Source organism: Scyliorhinus canicula, chromosome 5 (assembly GCF_902713615.1).
Source record: "Scyliorhinus canicula chromosome 5, sScyCan1.1, whole genome shotgun sequence".
NCBI lineage: Eukaryota > Metazoa > Chordata > Chondrichthyes > Carcharhiniformes > Scyliorhinidae > Scyliorhinus > Scyliorhinus canicula.
In genome coordinates this window covers 126,186,782-126,207,925 of record NC_052150.1, presented here as the reverse complement: position 1 = coordinate 126,207,925, position 21,144 = coordinate 126,186,782, and the positions used below count along the sequence as shown (strand labels likewise).

Sequence of the window (21,144 nt, the reverse complement as noted above, 5' to 3'; positions counted from 1 at the left end):
ACAATGCTCAATTATGTCTCAGAAGTGTCAGGATGAGAGGGGTTGAGGTCAGCAGAAAAATCAATCAAATCCAAAAAGGATGATTATATTATCTATCATCTCAGCGAAGGCTCACATGCTGGGCTTCCTGAATCATTCACCAAGGTGACAGTTAAAAACAAGTTGGGAGAGAAAAGGATCAATTTTGTATTCCAGCTGTTTGTAACTAATCTCACAGCCATTATCTTGCTTCTGAAGGTTTATTCTCATACAGCTCATTGAAAGACAACATAAATTTTCTCTGTTGAAATTTATTTGAGTGCAATTATTACACGTCACCTTTAACATTATCACGCCGAAGTTGATTTCTTTCAAAAGCATAAACCAAGGGGAAAACAATATTAACCCTTTGTTCAGAACTGTCTACAGCAGCAACTCAACATCTGCTAGAAATGCATACATAATTCATTCCACAGATTCTGATTTCATTTATTGTGTGTTTATCTCATGCAACAGTAATATCCTAACAGCAGAGACTAGTATCTTACTTTGTTATGCAGATTGAAGTTTAATAGACTGACACAATTGCATCTCCCTACAAATCTTCATTGATTCCTTTTTGTTCACTAGTGATCAGGTTACTTCCCAGCCTCTCAATTTCCAGAGGATGTGATCCAACATTTCAAATGTATTTGAAAACAAGTGATCTTCTAGTCCTGTACATCAAAGTAATCAATGATTGGTTCTTCTTTGAATGACTTTTGCAGGGCAACTGTTCCATTGTCAATCCTGTAAGATTACAGAAAATAATTACATTTGTGCATTTCCAGTTAAAAATGAACACATCACAAACAAGTAAGCTTGACCTCTGTATACATCATGTCACTCCATTCCATTATGCAATCCATGTTGAGAGCTTGAACAATATTTTCAATACTCATTATTGGAATGTGTAACAATGACAATGTAATAATTGTGGGGACTTCAATCTTCATACAGACTGGACCAATCAAACAGGTAAGGGTGATCTATAAGATGAATTTGTAGTATGTTATTGAGTTTTCCAAGGCAACGCATTGTGATACCAAATAGGGATAAAACTATTTTAGATCTACTATTGTGTAACAAGGCAAAATGAATAGCAATCTCACAGTAAAAGGTCTGCTATGAACTAGTGGTCATTATACAACCGAATTCCATGTTAAGTTTGAAAGTGGCTTGCTCCAATTACAAATAAGAATCTTAAACTTAATCAATCAACACCGATTACATAGGTATGAGGGGAAAACTGGCTAAGATTGAATGGATGAATAAATTAAAAACGTATGGCCAGTGTGAATTGCTTCTTCAAATCTTCAATAAAGCTACGTTCTGTTGCAAAACAAAATCTCAGCAATGAACATCCACCCACGGCTTACTCTGGAATTTAAGAATTGTATTAGGTTAAAAGAAGAGGTTTAGAACACTGCAAAGAATAGTAATATAGAAACCAGTGAAGTACCCTCAAAAAGCTGATTAAGAAGGGAAAAGAGCAAATTAGCCACAAGTTTTTACAAATAATAGGAAGGGAATATCTTTTTTTTTTTTAAATAATTTTTATTGAAGAGATTTTTTACATGAAAATATTTACCCCCCCTAACCATAGACTATTACACAATATTCCCTCTTAACAGATATCCCCCCCCCCCCGCGCGCGCTGTCCCTCTCCCCCCCCCCAAAAAAAAACAAACAAAGCAACAATTAACATCAAACATGAACTGCGAACAAATTTGTCCGCATTTCAACCTTAAATAACCCACCCCACCCGTTGTTGCCACCCCCCCCTCCCCCGGGTTGCTGCTGCTGCGACCTCTGCACCCTATCTTTGAGCCAAAAAGTCGAGGAAAGGCTGCCACCGCCTGAAGAACCCTTGTACCGACCCTCTCAGGGCGAATTTGACCCTTTCCAACTGGATAAAGCTTGCCATGTCATTAATCCAAGTTTCCACGCTTGGAGGCCTCGCGTCCTTCCACTGTATCAGTATCCTTCTTCGCGCAACTAGGGACGCAAAGGCCAATATTCCGGCCTCTCTCGCCTCCTGTACCCCCGGCTCCACCCCAACCCCAAAGATCGCTAGTCCCCATCCTGGTTTGACCCTGGATCCCACCACCCTCGACACCGTCCTTGCCACCCCCTTCCAGAACTCCTCCAGTGCCGGACATGCCCAAAACATATGGACATGGTTCGCTGGACTTCCCGAACACCTGACACATCTGTCCTCACCCCCAAAGAACCGACTCATCCTTGTCCCCGTCATATGGGCTCTATGTAGCACCTTAAATTGAATGAGGCTAAGCCTCGCACACGAGGAGGAAGAATTAACCCTCTCCAGGGCATCAGCCCAAGTCCCATCCTCTATCTGCTCACCCAGCTCCCCCTCCCACTTGGCTTTCAGCTCCTCTACTGATGCCTCCTCAGCCTCCTGCATTACTTTGTATATGTCCGATATCCTCCCCCCTCCGACCCAGACCCCCGAGAGCACCCTATCACTCGCCCCCCTGCTGGGGAGCAAGGGGAACCCTTCCACCTGGCGGCTAGCAAATGCCTTCACCTGCAAATGTCGAAACACGTTTCCCGGGGGGAGCCCGAATTTCTCCTCCAGCTCTCTCAGGCTCGCAAACCTCCCATCTACAAACAGATCCTTCAGCTGCCTGATGCCCACCCTGTGCCAGCTCTGAAATCCCCCGTCCATGTTCCCCGGGATGAATCTATGGTTCCCTCTTAACGGTGCCTCCATCAGACCTCCCACTTCCCCCCTGTGTCGCCTCCACTGCCCCCAGATCTTGAGGGTGGCCGCCACCACCGGGCTCGTGGTGTACCTCGTGGGAGGGAGCGGCCATGGCGCCGTTACTAGGGCCCCCAGGCTTATGTTGCCACAGGACGCCCTCTCCATTCGTTTCCAAGCTGCCCCCTCCCCTTCCATCATCCACTTGCGCACCATCGACACATTAGCCGCCCAGTAATACCCCTAAAGGTTGGGTAATGCCAGCCCTCCACTCTCCCTACTCCGCTCCAAGAAGACCCTCCTCACCCTTGGGGTGCCATGCGCCCACACGTAGCTCATGATGCTGCTCGTCACCTTTTTCAAGAAGGCCCTAGGGAGGAAGATGGGCAAGCACTGAAATAAAAACAAAAACCTTGGGAGGACCGTCATTTTAACGGACTGCACTCTGCCCGCCAGCGACAGCGGCACCATGTCCCACCTTTTAAATTCCTCCTCCATCTGTTCCACTAGCCTAGAGAAGTTCAACTTGTGGAGAGTCCCCCAGTTCCTTGCCACCTGCACCCCTAAATATCTAAAACTCTTTCCTGCTCTCTTCAACGGGAGTCTCCCGATTCCCTCTTCCTGGTCCCCTGGGTGTATCACAAATACCTCACTCTTACCCAAGTTTAGCTTGTACCCCGAAAAGTCCCCGAATTCTGCTAGCAGTTCCATCACCTCCGGCATTCCCCCTTCTGGGTCTGCCACGTATAGCAGCAGGTAGGAAGGGAATATCTAAAGTAATGAGTGGTCCCTTCAAATCAGAGACGAATTGAGTCCATATGATCTTCTACAGAACATATGGACTCTTTTTTAAAAATTGTCAGAAGTAGGCTTACATTAACGCTGTAATGAAGTTACTGTGAAAAGCCCCTAGTCGCCACACTCTGGCACCTGTTCAGTATACTGAGGGAGAATTCACAATGTCCCATTGACCTAACAGCATGTCTTTCGGGACTTGGAGGAGGAAACCGGATCACCTGGAGGAAACCCACGCAGAGACGGAGAGAACGTGTGGTCTCGGCACAGGCAGTGACCCAAGCCAGGAATTTAACCTGGGTCTCTGGTGCTGTGAAGCAACAGTGCTAACCACTGTGCTACCGTGCTTCGAAACAATAACTCTGTTTGTCTCTACACAGTTGCTGACAGACCTGCTGAGCTTATTTAGAATTTTCGTTTTTTATTTCAAATTTCCAGCAACCGCAGTATTTTGGCTTTTGAGAAAAACTACTGGCCAAGCCTTAGGGACTAAATCCCAATAAATGCCCTAGATCTGACGGGTTCCAAAAATGATAGTTGCAGAGATAATTGATGCTCTATGATTTTCCAAAATTCCTTAGATTCTGCATTAGTCCTAGTGGATTGGAAGTATCAAATTTAACACCCCTAATTCAAGAAATGAGGGAGATAGAAAATAGGAATATAGGCCAGTTAGCCTGACATCTATTGGTGGGAAAGTGCTTGAATCAATTATTATGGAAGTCATAACAATGCACTTAGTACGATCAGTCAAATTCAACACCGGTTTTACAAAAGGCAAATGGACTTGACAGAACTATTATGATTTTTGAGGATGCAACCAGTAGGGTAGATAAAAGGGAACCAGTCGATATAGGCTACTCAGATTTCCAAAACACATTTGATATGATGCCACACAAAAGGTTTTTTTAGTAAATAGTTTTATTGAACATTTTTAAATTCATATACAAATACAAAAACAGCCCCCTAAGCCCCTACAACACCCCCCTACAGCTGACAGTGACCAGCTGTTTAAAATACATAACAAACGATTGCCATCTTATATAGAACCTCCCAATTGACCTCCTCAGCGTGTATTTAATTTTGTCCAAATACAGAAAATACAGGAGGTCCTCCAGCCATACCAAGGCACTGAATGGAGGAGCTGACCTCCACTCCAGCAGAATCAGTCTAAAAACAATCAGAGAGGTGACGACTAAAATATCTGCCCCCGCTCCTGCCGGCAACTGCCCCTGCTCTAGGGAACCTGGCTCTAGCTCCCTGCCTAAGATCACCACCATGGTGAGCGAGCCCCAAATGTTTGCTAGCTTAAGACATGCCCAAAACATATGCATGTGATTCGCTGGGCTCCTACCACACCACTAGCAATTATCTTCTACTCCCTCAAACATCCGACTCATCCTTGCCCTCGTTAAATGTGCCCGAGGCGCCACCTTCAGCTGTACGAGCCCGAGCCTCGCACATGACGACGTGGCATTCACTTTTCGTAAGGCCTCACATCACACCTCCTCCTCGACTTCACCATAAGTCCTGCTCCCATTTCACTATAATCCTCTCCAGTGAGGCTCCATCCTCCGCCAACTGCCTCCCAGATACCTGAAGCTTTACCCTCCTCCAAGCCGGACAGCAACAGTATCCTCTCCACCAAATACATGGGCAGCGCAACTGGAAAATTCGTAAACCTTCCTTGCAAATTTCCGTACTTGCAAGTACCTGAACACACTAACTGTGCGAGCCCAGACTTCTCCACCAACTCCCCAAACTCGCAAATCGCCCCTCCAGGAGCAAATCCCCCATACTGCCATTCCCTTATCCTTTCATCCCCTAAACCTGGTGTCCACCCTAGCCGGCTCAAAGATTTTGTTGTCCCTGATCAGTATCATCCTCGATCTTCTCCCCTCTTAAAATGCTGCCGTAATTGCTTCCATATTTTTAGCGTAGCCACCACCATCTCCGTGTCCACATTTAAAAAATCTCTTATTAGCAAATAATGCAGTGGAAGAAAGCCGCACCAGATTCAATCAAAAATAGAGAGCTCAAAAAATAGTGCCACGTTTTTAAAAATAATTTTAATTCCAGGAAAGGAAAATATGAAGCTAGGATTCTGTCTAGTTCTACTAACTTCAACAATGGAGCAAGTTAGCCCCAGGAATTAAGATTTTTCTTCTAAGGAAAGATCAACATTTGTTACCCAAAAATCTCCTCGGGGAGAGCGAAAGCGGGACCATCACTAGCACCCACAACTCTGTCCCCTCACACGACCTGGCCTCTACCTTCACCAAAACTGATTCCTGATCCCCCAGCAACCCAACACCTTCTTTGCAACTGCCGCCCAATAGTAGCAAAGCAGGTTCGGCAGCCCCCCCCCCCCCCCTCCCCCCGACTGCTGGTCCCTCTGCAGGACCACTCTTCAGATTCTCGCCACCTTCCCATCCCATATAAATGGCATAATCATGCTTTCCACCCCAACAAAGAATGCCTTTGGTAGAAACACCAGCAGGCATTGAAACAGGAACAAAAACTGTGGCTAGAAATTCATCTTTACCCACTGCACTCGCCCAGTTAACGACAGTGGGAGACTATCCCATCTCTGTAGGTCTGCCTTCACACTGCTCACCAAGCTTATAAAATTTAGTCTGAAGCTGCACCCAATCCTTTGCCAATTGTACACATAAGTAGCTGAAATGAGAATTTGTCAGCCTGAACAGCAACACCCCCAAATTAGTTCCTCTCCGTGACGAGGTGACTGAAAAACTTTCACTTTTGTCCCAATTTACATTATACCCAGAAAAAGCTCCGAACCACTTTAGCATCCCCATTATGTCCCCTATCGTCGTGGCGTACAGCAACAGGTCATCGGCAGATCGAGACACCCTATGCTCCTCCCCCCCCTTCCCCATATTATCCCCCTCCAGTTATCGGAGTTCCACAAGGTGATTGCCCAATGCTCAAGCGCCCATGCAAATGGGAGAGGGGACATAGGGCATCCCTGTCTCCTTCCTCCAAGCAGTCGGAAGTAGCCCGAGCTTATGCTATTTGTCCGTACACTAGCGTTTGGCTCCTTGTACAACTTAACCCAGGACACAAACTTTTAAAAAAAAATTTAGATTCCCCAATTATTTTTTCCAATTAAGGGGCCAATCCACCTACTCTGCACATTTTTGGGTTGTGGGGGCGAAACCCATGCAGACACGGAGAGAATGTGCAAACTCCACACAGACAGTGACCCAGAGCAGGGATCGAACCTGGGACCTCAGCACTGTGAGGCGGTTGTGCTAACCACTAGGCCACCATGCTGCCCTCAAGACACAAACTTGAGCTTGATCCTGAATCACTCCAGCACCGCGAACAGGTGCCTCTACTCCACTCCAAAGGCCTTCTCTGCATCCACTGCCACAATCATTTCCTGCTCATCCCTCTCTGCCTGAGACAACATCACGTTCAACTGGAACGCACACTGGAAGACAATTGCCTACCCTTCACAAATCTGGTCTAATCTTCCCCAATGACCTGCGTGAGACACCCCTCCAATCTGAGCGTCAAAACCTTGGCTAAAATCTTTGCGTCCATGTTCAAAATCAAATTGGTCGGTCTGACTCATATTCCACCGAGTCCCTATCCTTCTTCAAAAGGAGTGAAATGGAGGCTCGACTGATTCCATTGTTCATGGGAGCATCTCCGAGCCACCACATCCTCAAACACCTCCACCAGCAGCGGGATACACCTGTCTGCAAACCTTTTATAAAACTCCACTGGGAACCCATCCGGACCTGGTGCCTTCCCAATCTGTATATCCCCAATTGCCCTCCTGACTTAATAGCCTTCCTAACTTACTCTGCCCCCCCGTGGCTTCTCCAATCCCTCCTGGTTCTCCTCTTCCACCCTTGAACACCCCAATCCCTCCAAAAAAATCAACCCGGTCCGAATTATACTCTGGAGGTTCCAAGCTGTACAACTTTTTGTAAAACACTCTAACCTTCTCCAGGGACTCAAACCAACTCACAACTCCCCCCCCCCCCCCCCCCCCCCCCCCATCCGAATGATTTCCCGGACACCGCCTGCCACCTCAACTGGCACACCAGCAGCCCATATTCCTAGACTGCCCCTCTCGCCCGTCTCAACTGCCGCGCCACCTTATCCGTGGACACCAGGTCAAACTGTGCCTGCAACAACTTCTTGCTCGCCAAAAGCTCTGGGATAGGGTCATCCAAATACTTCCCATCCACCTCCAACACCTCATCCACCAACCGCTGATGTTCCTTTCTCCCTTCCCTATCCAGCTACACCATATATGCAATCACCTCACCACCGCCTTCAGGCCTTCCCACAACACTGAGATGAAACCTCCCCATTCCTGTTGAACTCTACACAACCATCCAACACCATGGCCATCTTTACACAAAACCCCAGGTCCACTAGCAACCCCACATCCAAACTTCATGCTGGCCACCGAGCTGACCCGCTCTCCAAAACCACATCCACCAGGCGCTGAGCATGGTCAGAAATTACAGAGTACTCCACTTTCCTTAACCCCGGCCTCCAGAGCCCTCTCCATAATAAAAAAGTCAATCCAAGAGTAGCCCTTATGCACCGGTGAGGAGGAAGAAAATCTCCCCCCCCCCCCCCCCCCCCCGGATGTAATGATCCGATTGCCAAGGGTCCGCATCTACCATCCCCATCTCGGTCATAAATGCCCCCCAACGGGTAAGTGACTTTGGCAAGGAGCGGTCCTCTTTTGGGTTCAAGACCTTATCCAGGTTCAAACCCTCCCCATCGGTGCCACCATCCTTTTAATAAAGGCTACATCGCCCCAATTCGATGTGTAAGTAATCACCAAAACCACCAAATTACCCTCCGGCACTCCGATCACCATCACATACCACCCTGCCCCTGCCCCTGCCCCCCCCCCTCCCCCGGATCTTCCACCACTGTCTCCATCTGGAACCGGATTCTTTCGTTCATCAGAACTGCCACCCGCACGCCCTATCAAGTCTTAGGATACGAATGAAGGCAAGATTGAGATGTATTTGCAAGCACACATCCCAGATTTCTGAACATTTAACTTAGCACTTGGTAGATTGAACTTGGTTCCACTTCTCACGGTTTTCACAAAGGCCACAGGCAACCTTTGCCGAGTTGCACTTTATGACTTAGACCAAATACTAGGGAAACCATAGGAGGAAATGAAAACCCTGATTGCAGCATATGGTGAAGTCAAATATCACTGATCCAAGATGGTTCTTGCACAAAAGACAGCTCGATCCACGAGTTGAAATTTAATTTGTTCTATGTTTTAAGTATGGAGACGATTACAATAACTTTGTTAATTCTCGACAAGGTGGGAGATGGCCAAATGAAAATTCGATATTTGGCAGGCGTCTTTATAAAATTAAGATAGAATTGTGCAAAATTATGATCCCCCACTATTCAACTTCCTCCATATCATTTAAAGGGATCAATAAAGCAGCAATCGAGTCAAATAAAATGGCTACTCCCAAGTTGTGGAGATCAATCATTAGGTAGGCTATCAAAATATTATCATCCTGGCTGTTAGGCCGAAGTAATAATACTTAATAACTGTATGCAAGTTACTATATAAAGCAGCTTTACCAATTTTGTTACTGGACACTTGTTTTAAGGATATGCTGTTTATGAAGTCATTGAGATTCCAAAGATGGAATTCAAAAACCTATTCTCTTACCCATTTTCAAGTCTTTGTTTGGAAAATGGTCTTAGAGCCTTGGGATGATAACGTTATAGTATTTGGTAAATCAGTTTGAAGGGCCTAGGGTCTATGTCTCACAACTGAAGGATCATTCAATTCAGATTGATAGTGCAGGAGCAAAATGGGAATTTATCTTGGCAGAAAAGACAGTTGGCCAGAATGTCAGGTAAATGACTAGTAACTGTATCTTACTAAACCAATGAGCTAAAACCAGAGTAATTAAAAGTATTTTTTTTCCAAGTCAGAAAATTAAGCTGTTCAGTACTGAGATGTTTAGAAGAGAGGACATTAATGAACACAGGACCAGATTAAGATCCCAATTAGTCAGGTAAGTCACTAAAGATAAATTGATAAACATGAATGGAGGAAAGTTTCAACGATCCCTTGACTTTGCTAGATTATTTATGCACAGCCAATGCAGGTTTCATTTGATCTTATCATTCCAAAGTCGGATAATGCCAGGAAAGCTATCGCTCATTTCTGACCCTGTGACTTCGAAATGTCATCTGCAAATGACAGGCATGGAATCCAATGTGTAGACAGGTCAGACTCAACCTTGAAATCCCCGAAGCTGAAGACCTTGTTGACGTTTGTTGGTTAATGTCACATACTGAACTATTGGAGGTCAACTACATTCTGCAGAATGCTGAAGCATACATCAAATTCAATGGGTCATCAAAATGTATGTCTGAGTGAAAGCTCTTAAATTGGGTTTCTTACAAATCATAAACAGCATTTCCAAGAAATGAACACAAATGCATGGGGTGAATGTCGCAATTCTACAATGGAATGCAGCAAGAATTAAGATTTGTTTGGTCAAGTACCACTGGACAAATTCTTAAACAAGAGGTTAAGGACTCAGGCCAAAGACTTTGAGGAACTCAACAGTCCTATGCTACATTGCGATCCCCGTCACCCCATAATCACCTGCAGTCGAGGTCTGAGCCCTATGAGAAGAGTGCAAAAGATGATTATCCTAATATCAACCTAATACTATGTAATGTTTCGGGTGAGCTGGTCAGAAACGATTCGGTGCAAGACAGTCAGTCTCAGCAATCTTGTCAGATGCTGTATTGCTACATTTAGAAGGTTTCTCTTTCAACAGTAAAGAGAACCGTTTGTCATGAATGCATGCGTGAAGGTATCTTACGAGATTGGTTTTGTGCTACGGTTTGGATCAGGAAGGTGGAGATAGCTTGAGAGGTCTTCAACTAGATTGTTGCAATCCATACGGTTTGGGTGTTGCTCAGCCTCAAGCTGGCTCTTGTCTATCTCTTCCACTGATGCAGCAGGGATGTATGCCTGGCCTGTTATCACCAATATCTTTTTTTCTTTTTAGCATCAGTGCCATCTGCACATGAAGCAGATGCTCAAAATACCTTAATGAGAAATCAACTTTCTGTGATTCAGTTAATCTAAATAAGGTTCACCTTTCTCTGGCTCCAGTAAAGCCACAAGATGCCACAAAAATTACAGTAAAGAGTTTTCGATTTAGCTTAGTTTTGCACACAAGAGCTCTTTCCTGTGAATCGCCAGATAGAAGCTGGTTCTCCTCACATTACTTACTTAAGTGCCTGTTGCCTGTAATGTGCGATTGGTGGTGGTGGTCTTGCTGTCAACTCTCTTTCAATCAATGAAGTCAGGGAAATGTTAGGACACACAGATTTTCCTCTGGGAAGAAATGTGATTTGTTAAAATAATGAGATAAAGTGAGAACACAAGTCATGATCAAACTTTGCTTTTTTAGCATGTAACCAGGTAGAAAACGGCAGTCCCTTTCTTATTGTTAATCAGACTGAAAGAAGCAACCTTGGAATAACTGAATAAAATTAATTCAAATGTCTACTTCAACAATTCCACCCATTGTGTGGAAGGTCCAGCACATAGAGAGGAGGTAACATTAGCAATAATCTTAAAGCTATCAGCATATCCACAATTACTTCTTTGCTTTCTTGTGCTTTTAAAAAAATAAAATCTACTGCCTGTGTCTCAAATGCACACAGAAATTTGCCACCTTTGGGACTGTTTTTCCCAATCAGTGAAAAATAAAATCTGCCATTATAACCAGCCTGCTGTTTCAACAAACCTCTCTGATCTCCCCAACTTATGCAGTCAGCTACTTTATCACCGCTTTCAAGAGATTAGTAGACAACAGGAGGTACGGTAAGGTCTGACAGACAGCAATGAAATAAATGGCCAATCAAGCTGTACTTAATAGTCAAAAATCTGCCTCTGTACTAACTTTAGAAAAATACCTTCCATATTCATGTGACATTTCTCTATTTCCACCTGAAAACTCCCTGTGGCCTTTGAAATTGCTAGGCATTGCTGAATCGGGATGGTTTAGTGCTGCGGGCCTGTGCCCAGTAAAGACTAAATTGTCAAAACTAATTTAATCTAGAATCCATTTTCCCTCGAAAGGAAAGATAAATATATTTTCCACTCTGAGTACACAGGTTCCCATGCATCAAACAAATAGAAAAATAAATTTTCACTGTTTTTGAGACAGGAGGGTTGGAAAGAGAAAAAATATACAATTTCAAAGAGAATTTTAGTATCACCAACACTCACTTCAAGGCTGTTATAACAACATTACGCTTGGGCTCACTATCATAACTGACACTTTCAACACCATAGACTTCAGCCAGCTCATGAATGATCCTGCGATGTTCCCGGTTCATTGGGGGATAGCAACGGCTTTTCTTCTGCTGTTTTCCCTGAATAAGAAAGAAGAAACCGTTTCAGGGATGAGTGTGCTCGAGGACAATACAGTCTTAACATTTTGAGACAAACGATCATGTACACATTATAGCGCAATGCAGCAAAGTCACTGCAGCATGAGGAGTTGGAAAATTATAGCCTTTTGAATGTTCTTTATGAAATACAAATGCTTTTAGGCCATTTCAAATGGATGAAATTAATAGATTTCAAGTGATAAGAAACATTAGTTTTCCCTTTATTTACCTTGTATTACCATCAAGACTGGACCAATTCATTTATATAAAATCACAAAAGTAACCTCAGAAGTTTAGCATTCAATACAGTTAGTGCATGTGGATATAGGATGAAGTCCATACTAACAATGAAACACGGGCTTGAAAACGTATTCATAAATCTTTCAATGTTAAAGTTTTACAAACATTGCTTTAACTGACTGCTTTTGTTTTGCCTTTTAGCCGAGCTGAGGTATTAACAGAGTGATTCAAATATATCATGCCACTCAGGAATAACTTAAATCTAAGCCTTTAATGTAAGAAAAAAAGAACTTCACAAAAGTGAGAGAAAAATTGACACCAATACAAAACAAGAAATATTAGGGAGGGTGATTAAATGCTTGGTCAGGGGTAGGTTTTAAGGAGGGTAATAAAGAAAGAGAGAAGTAGAGACACTGAGATTGAGGGAGACTCAGCCCTTGAAGATATTATTTTCTAAAGCTTAGTTTCTATTGGTGGAATGAACAAGTAATAATCACACCTCTAAGTGCATGTCCTTGTCAGGTAGGCATAATAATGGTGCATGTTTAAGGCCTAAGCCAGAGATTTTTTATCTTGACAATGTAAACATTATAAATTGTATTCTGTAAATTGTAAATATTACCTGCACACGAATCATTGAAACAAAAGGGAAAATCACAGTCCTGATAAAATCACCTGAAACATCATGCCTGCATTGTGATAAAGCCGTATGCATTTTCATCTGCTTATTTACAAGATAGTATCTAGTCATATTGCTCAAAAATGTTTTCTCAAGAGGATATTTTATGAACTTCAGGACAAAAGAGAAATCAGCATAGTCATGGGAAATTTTTATAGCTGACCAAGTTCTGGGTAAACATACCAACCATTTAATGACTACTGTAGTTGCTGGTGGTTTCATTACTAGTTTTGTTCACCTATTAACGGCTGCAAACTGGTATCTTTGGATCAGCAATTTGAATGCACAAGGAATTGTAAAAATACAATGCGATTAATGCAGTTCGACTCATATTTGGAGTCCCAATTTAACAGCCACCTAATATGGCTGGGATGCTGACTTTCCAGGTATCTCATTGTACAAAAAACATCATGCGAAACCTATCGACGTTTCAACGATACCAGAGTGATGAGAGTGGGTTGTACCCCCTCATCTTGACAACCAACAAGAACAGATGCTCATGTTGGGTCAGCACATGGCTTAGGGCCATGGAAGACCACCATTGTTGGGGTTCTTTTCTAGTTCAGCAGTTTGTATCCAGGATAGGCTGAAACCATTTATTTAAATCCACTCACTTCCATCCAGGTCTAAAGAAAATGCCAACTGCATCCTCTGCCTGTACAACAAATTATACCACTATCATCCAACAAACAGACCTTTCCTCATGAGGGATGAAAGGAAGGAGGGACTGGGAAATTTGGCACGTAATACTCAGCCAATAACTGTTTTGACGATCTCCAAAGCAGCCAATCATTACTGGCAATGCATGGACTCAGTCAAGAACTGAACAAAACCTTTACTGGATTACATACATGTGAAGTGAAGCAAAGGACTACGAAGAGGGGGAGGTGGAGTTTGGTGAAACGTTTCAAAGGGTGAAACATTTCTCCCCCCCCCCCCCCACCCCATCTTTCCAAAGATACAAAAGTTGATGCTGACCTATATTTAGCTTCATTGCTGGGACTTAAATTTGGAACCATTTTCAATTGGTCAGGAGAAGGTAGAAATATTACTGTAATCTTCAATAAATTAAGAATGCAAGAATTCTGCAAATTAGTTTCTCCAAACGTCATACACCATTATCTTATCCAAAGAGCAGCAAAGCAACACTTTCGCAAGTCTGTGCCAATGCAGTTTTGCAAGGGTGAACTGAAAATAGATTACAGCAGCTTGGCTCATTTTCTCCCTCGCCAGAAAGTATTCAATCTCTTTTTGGGACTTACTGCAGGCAGCTAGGAAAGAACAGAAATTCCATGGGAGGCAATTTTTCCAAGATACTTCAGGTGCTTAGCACAAGGTGACACCTTGGTAAAGGAGTTGAATGGCTATCTGAGGGATTGTCAAGAGGCTGATTGCCTGCTAGCACATGTGAAGGAAATTATGAAACATTTTTCTGGCTAGCACCTGACCCAATAACCATGTCCAACAACTATCAGATTGGGAGTAAACTAGTCATTGCAAAGGATTGAGCGCTGCTCATAAGTAAATGTTCTTTTACTGTTCAATACCTGCTGGAGGTTTGATGCAGACTTCTGTCATCAGACCTTTCTGGGACACCTTTGTGCAGATTTCACCCACACTCTTATCAACTATTGTTCTTGAAATTCTCCAAGGTCGCCTCTTAAAAAGTGTGCCGTGCTACTCTACCTTAACATTCACCGTATAGAATTCACCATGAAGTCATCAGCATCTCCCTAGTGATTCCCCTTCAGCTTTAGAAGAACACAAGGCCAAGCAGAGCAGAAACTGCTGCTGCAGAAGAGACAGGCAAGAGGGTGGACTTTTCCTCTCCCTCAAAGACAGGACATCACCCGCTCCTCTGAATCTCAACCACGTCTGAGAATTTGTGTACCCTCTTGCTGGGTCCCTGAGCTATCTTGAAACATGCCATTGTGCCACAACCAGCATATTTCACACCATCATGGGAAGGTGGCTAAGTGAAGCCCATGTATATTGCCTCATGAAAATCATGTCTGATCAGCGCTAAAACCTACATTTAGAGGTATGTCTGTTCTAGCAATTCCAAGCAAGTTGAAATTAGGGTAATCGCAAATTAGGTCCAAGATTGCATGTTAAAGCACATCACCCATTTAGAGCCTCTTTCAACCTTTCACCAAGCTTTAAACACAAAACCACAAGACAAGAACTGTCTTATTTTCTGTTTTGTTCTGGTCTTTAGTTTAAGAAATTGTAAGGTGACTAGTACAATCTGTAACTTTTATCTGTACATTAACTTGTTCTGAATATGTGATTGTATTTCCATTCAATTTTAGTGATGCAGAATGGTCTGGAAGACAAATCATAAGTGCATTAACCTTGATTTATGATAGAAATCCACAGTGGAAGATGTCTACCTCATATGAACCTGCCTCACTTTTTCTCTCCAATTAAATGCCTCCTGTCATTTTGTTTGCTAATAGATACAAGGGAAGGGCATTTTTTACTGAACTTGATAGCATATCCATCATCTTGCTGGGTGACCATTTCCAAAATGGATTGTGGCTCAACACTGTCCACCAGTAATAATATTTTTTGCGTGTGGCCTTCCTCAAAGAGACAATGATCAACCATTATATTCCAGCTAACCTTTTGTATAAAGAATTTTCAGTCAGAATGATGGTCTTGTGGGTATTTTAATAATATAAAGGCACGTAATTAACTGCAGCACTAACCTTATTAACAGCTTCCACAAGAGCTTTAATTTCATCTTCCACTTCAGTTACAAACTTCAGATCTTTCCTTTGGTCAGGGATAAAGGGAAACAGACGCATCACTGAATGCATTAATAAAATCTGAAAATTGAGAATGTTCGAATACACACTTTGGTTTATAATAAAGTTTATATTTAATCCAGTTAAATTTCTAGGGCATGCCATTCCGTGATGAATTTAGCAGTTATGAACATTATACATAATTCAATAGTATTTAATGAGATAAACTATATTTCGACTCTTAATTTTTGACAATTCCAAATGGTTTCATTTTTATAGCTAGCTTTTCAGTTTCATATTCATCCACAATCATGTGGGCAGCACATGCCCAGGTTGTGCATTCCTCCTTGAACACCTTACAATTTCACCATACCCAGTTATTCACAATATGTGGAGTTTTCTTAAATCTTTCAGTGAAGAGAATGAGAATCATCAACTCAACCATTCAAAGGTAAGCTGGCAGCCTTAGGTTTTTCTACTTTGCTGAAAAAGAGACATGCTGTCAAAGCTTTTTGTCTTGTACATATTAGGACAGACACAAGAATGCCACATTTCAAAGGGAGCAAAAATATGTATAGTATGAGAAAAGGGGTGCGGACTGGTTGGCTAGTCGGCCCTGATTGGTCGAGGCATTGCCATGGAGAATACACCAGGCAACTATTGTCCTTCGTTATTTTAATTCAAAAGCCACAACACCTAGACATGCTCCTTCTGCGTCTAGAGGATGCAGGGACTTGTATGAATAAGTGCAGTTTCCAGTAAGTCTAAGTCAGCCACCTTGCAGTCCCAACTGATAGTGGTCGTTAGTGCAATTCGTAGCACTACTTGGGATTGTTCACGTGCTGTCCAATTGCAGAATCACATAAAATTTTTTTTTTTTTTTTTTTTAAAAGAGCACCCAATGGTTTTTTCCCCTCAATTAAAGGGCAATGTAGCATGATCAATCCACCTACCTGCACATCTTTTGAGCTGTGGGGGTGAGACCCACACGGACATAGGGAGAATGTGCAAACTCCACGTGGACAGTGACCTGGGACCGGGATCAAACCCGGGTCCTCAGTGCTGTGATGCAGCAGCGATAACCACTGTGCCACCCACGCAGAATCGCATCTAACGTTAGACTTTGTGTTTGAAGTTTTGCAAGCACAGCACAGGCTGGTTGTGAGCGCCTCGACCAGAGTCAATCAGCGCCTTTTTTAAGCAGTATAAATTATTCTCCTTTTAAAATTTAACATTCTTGAGTCTGCCCTAGGGAATGCAAGGTGAAAAGCTTTGACAGCATGTCTCTTTTTTTCCAGAAATACTCAAGTTCTGAACTATCAAGATTCTTCTATTTTGCAAAACAAAACAAAACTTAAAGATCAAAGAGCACACCCAAGTCGTATTGAGGGGAAAGTTGATGACTGGCATTAAATTGAAAACTCTCAAGGACATAAACAAGTTCACTTATGTATAAACCATATTTGAACAATTGGCACTGGTATTGTCTACGGCAAATGTCAGAGTCCCCAAAGAAAATGAAAAATTACACAACCATTAAAGTTGGAAATCTATAATAAACACAGAAAATGCTGAATTTATCAGCTGAGATTAATCAGAAATGGGTGAAGGAATTATCACTTGCTCAGTTTCTCACTGATCATCAGTGTTTACTCTAGAAATTCAGCCAATCTTTTGGAGCTGTGAAAATTCTACATTTGGCCATGAGCATGGTTTGGCAAGTTTAAGTGATCATTGTACTAGCATAAAATACCCATAAATATAAAAATTGGTCGTCACGTATCTGCGTTTGATTTTCAGTACTTGCAATCATCAATCATTGCCTACCTTGCATCTTCCTTCAGACTATCGCTGTATTTGGATCCTAAACTGCGAACGTGAAATGGATCTGAGGCAGGGTTAATATTTAAAGCATCTGCTACTCGCCTGTTAAAATATATGCATAAAAACATAATAAATACTTGGGAACAGCAAGGAAGAATTTAAAGACTTCCACATGACAAGCAGGTTAATGCCAGACTCACCTGAGCGGCACAGCATTGCTGCACCTATAAACCAGAGGTCAATGAATCAACAATGTTCTCCACTAGCAGCCAGGTTAACTTTTCAATGTCAGCTGTGGCTCAAAGATAGCACTATTGTCTGAAGATTGTGGGTTCAAGCCCCATTTAAAACTTTTTTTATTTTATTATTAAGGGCAATTTTAGCATGCCCAATCCGCCTACCCTGCACATCGTTGGGTTGTGGGGTTGAGACCCACGCAGATACGGGAAGAATGTGCAAACTCCACACGGACAGTGACCCAGGCTTGAACCTTGGTCCTCGGGGGCGTGAGGTAACAGTGCTAACCACTGTACCATTGTGCTGCCGTCCCCACTCAAAACCTGAGCACGTAATCCAGGTTGACATTCAGTTTTGTACTGAGGGAGTACCACACTGTTAAAGGTGCCAACTCTTGGATGATACGTTAAGCCAAGGCTCCCATCTGTTTACCAGATGGACACAAAGGTTCCACGGCACTATTTGGAAGCAGGAAGGAGGATCTCCTGTTGTGCAGACCGACATTTATCTTTTATCCAACAAATAAATTGGGTGAATTAATCGTTTATTTACTTGTTTGAGCGAGTTTACCGTGGCTGCTGGAAATCACTCCGCAACTTTCCTTCAAAAGTACTTCAATGACAGTAACTTTGGGTGAATTTGCATCTTTTTGACCTTGAGATGGAAGTGCTACAATTGAGCTAATGGCAACACATGATATAGGTCAGCAAGGACAAGGCTAATGGATGAGCAGTATTGCAGATAAGGTCACCAGCAGCAAAGTTGTGGTTGGAAGCTTATTTGGGGGTCAAATAAGACATGGCGTTTGTTTAGGTGGATGAGGGTGGAGCAGGGGAGCTGTGGTAATTGGATTACATTCACAAATACAGATCTTGCCAAAGGCAGAAAAAATGTTTTTAAAGTTCATTTTACAACTCGCCTGATGACTCAGCTGGGTTTATTCAAGGTGTAATTGAGAATTGATTCTCAGATTATACTGACTTGGTTCTCAACCAGCACAATAGGACAGTCCCTATAATTGTCCTCATTATTCCTGGACAAGCTGTCATGGGAATATCACTTTAAGAAAGGTTTGGCTGCTCAAGTGGCTGCAGTGATGTCAGAGTGTGGGTAGAGTTGAGCTCTGGCTCTGCTTTTTAGTTTCACTTTGAGGAAAAGCTTAGGTGTGTCTGTGTTTTTGAGTTTTGTTTTAGTGTTGGAGCTGCAGCCAGCCAAAGAAGGTGTAATTTTGATCTCTCTGCCATCTAAAGACTACCTCTAGATCATTTGGTGAATTCAGAGTGATAACTGCTCTCAGTAGACAATGTAAACCCGATGTGCTTCTGTAAAAAGGATTTTTTTTTCTTATGGATGTTAAAAGCAAAGTTTAAGGATTACTTAGAGTGTTGTAATTGTCGTGGGTTGTATTTGAATTTATAGTTGCTGCGATATTCACTTTATGTTTTAAAAAGGTTAACTGAGTTCATAGAATAAACATTGTTTTGCTTTAAAAAATACTTTTAGATTTCTGCGGCACATTACCGACAGAGTGAGCCATGTGCTCCCAATACCACAATCTAGTAAAAGTCGTGGGTCAGGTGATCTCCATGATATACTTTGGCGTTCTCTAAGCCCTGGCCCATGACAAAGTGATAAGGAAACAATGTCAGCTAGAGTACCCAATCCTGAGCACTACCCAGTGGCCACATTTGGAAATGAAAACCAAAAGAGAAAATGCTGGAAAATCTCAGCAGGTCTGGCATGTCCAGATGACAGCATCTGTAGGGAGAGAAAACAGCTAACGTTTCAAGTCCAGATGACCCTCTGACAAAACTTTGACAAAACTTTGACAAAGGGTCATCTGGACTCGAAACATTAGCTCTTTTCTCTCCCTGCGTGCTGCCAGGCCTGCTGAGATTTTCCAGCATTTCCCCTTTTGGTTTCAGATTCCATCATCTGCAGTAATTTGTTTTTATCCAGTTGGAAATGGAAATGTGTGTGCCTCACAAGATGATACGTTTGTGCTTAAGTATGACGCCTGTTGCAATCAAATAGCGCATCAACACTGTTAAGCAACACATTTCTACACAAGATAAATGAATTTTAAGACTTTCAAAATGACTTGCTCTTACTCATCGTCACCAAATTGATGGAACCTAGTATGTGCCAGCTTCGGCTGTGAACTGTGAATTAAAGGCACCAGCCATTCATTAGATTTGCATTAGCCATAGATTTTGTATGGGGCTTTTACACAGCAAGTTTCTTGCAACCAAATATCCAAATGACAGAGCATCCTCTACAGGGCAACCGGTACCCATATGAACAAGACAAGCTTCCTCTCTCCCTTTAATGAATGAGTTTGAAGAAATATTAATAAGAATTACAGACTCAGTTGGAATCATGAATTTAATGTCATATTTAAATACAGAAACTGGAAGAGGGAAATAAACTGGTTTAGCTCAGTGGGCTAGACAGCTGGTTTGTAATGCAGAACAAGGCCAGCAGCGTGGGTTCAATTCCCGCACCAGCTAAGAATTCTGAATTCTCCCTCCGCGTACCCGAACAGGCGCCGGAATGTGGCAACTAGGGGCTTTTCACAGTAACTTCATTGCAGTGTTAATGGAAGTCTACTTGTGACAATAAAATTATTATAAATTGTACTAAGATTGAAAGAAAAAGAAAAAAATTATCACCAAGAGCAAATTCCAATAATTAAAATCTGAAAAGATGTATGTGAAAGTTGATCAGTGCAAGAGAAGTTGACAGTAATTAACACTTACAAAGTCGTTTAAATGGTTTTGGACTGGAATTGACAAACCCTTATTGCTTCATGCTGAGCTTAGCCTGTTTATGATGTCAGTGCAGGAATTTCACACCATCCAATACACTTGACTGAGGAGCCAGTCAGCAAGAACATAGCTTATAGAGGGGCATCACATTGTGGACAGCAATTTCTGCATTGTTGTGTTTAACTCTGCATTTGCTGTCCAATTTGTGCATTAGCCCAAAGGAACGTTCCTACATTCTTTAAAACTTTAATGTTGTTGGCTTGCAAACTGTAGGTTAGCATTACTCAGCAATTAAATGCACATATGCATAATAGAAAATAATTTGTTACTTTTACTCCATAAACTCAGACATCCTTGCTTTATGGGCAATCTCCACAAATTAAATTTAAAAAAACAAAGGCAGTGTTCTATTAATGAAACAAATTGATTTTTGATCCAGAGAGGCCATTTATTCAACTAATTTCACATCCACAGAGCACAGAAATTGAGTGATGTATTTGCACAAATGAAGTAAACAGGGTAAAAGAATTAATCAATGAATTTATGTGCTAATTAATGCCAAATTATGATTAGAATGCAACTTTGAAATACAGAACTGAGTAAGGAAGGAAAGGGAAAAAGGTACGATGAGAGAATACAGATAAAATA

General features: G+C 42.4%; 1 protein-coding gene across 3 annotated transcripts in view; it reads right to left on the bottom strand.

The window, feature by feature from the left end:
• Positions 1–272: 272 nt before the first annotated feature.
• Positions 273–21,144, bottom strand: part of nfx1 (nuclear transcription factor, X-box binding 1) — a 147,277-nt gene continuing 126,405 nt past the window's right edge. For all 3 annotated transcript variants that reach the window (XM_038797589.1, XM_038797587.1, XM_038797588.1), the window contains 5 exons: positions 17,495–17,593; positions 15,629–15,695; positions 11,835–11,980; positions 10,830–10,934; positions 273–768 (listed from right to left, as the gene is read on the bottom strand). In XM_038797589.1, coding sequence (XP_038653517.1) covers positions 690–768; positions 10,830–10,934; positions 11,835–11,980; positions 15,629–15,695; positions 17,495–17,593 — 496 coding nt within the window. In that variant the 3' untranslated portion in view covers positions 273–689. The remainder of the gene's footprint in view (positions 769–10,829; positions 10,935–11,834; positions 11,981–15,628; positions 15,696–17,494; positions 17,594–21,144) is intronic.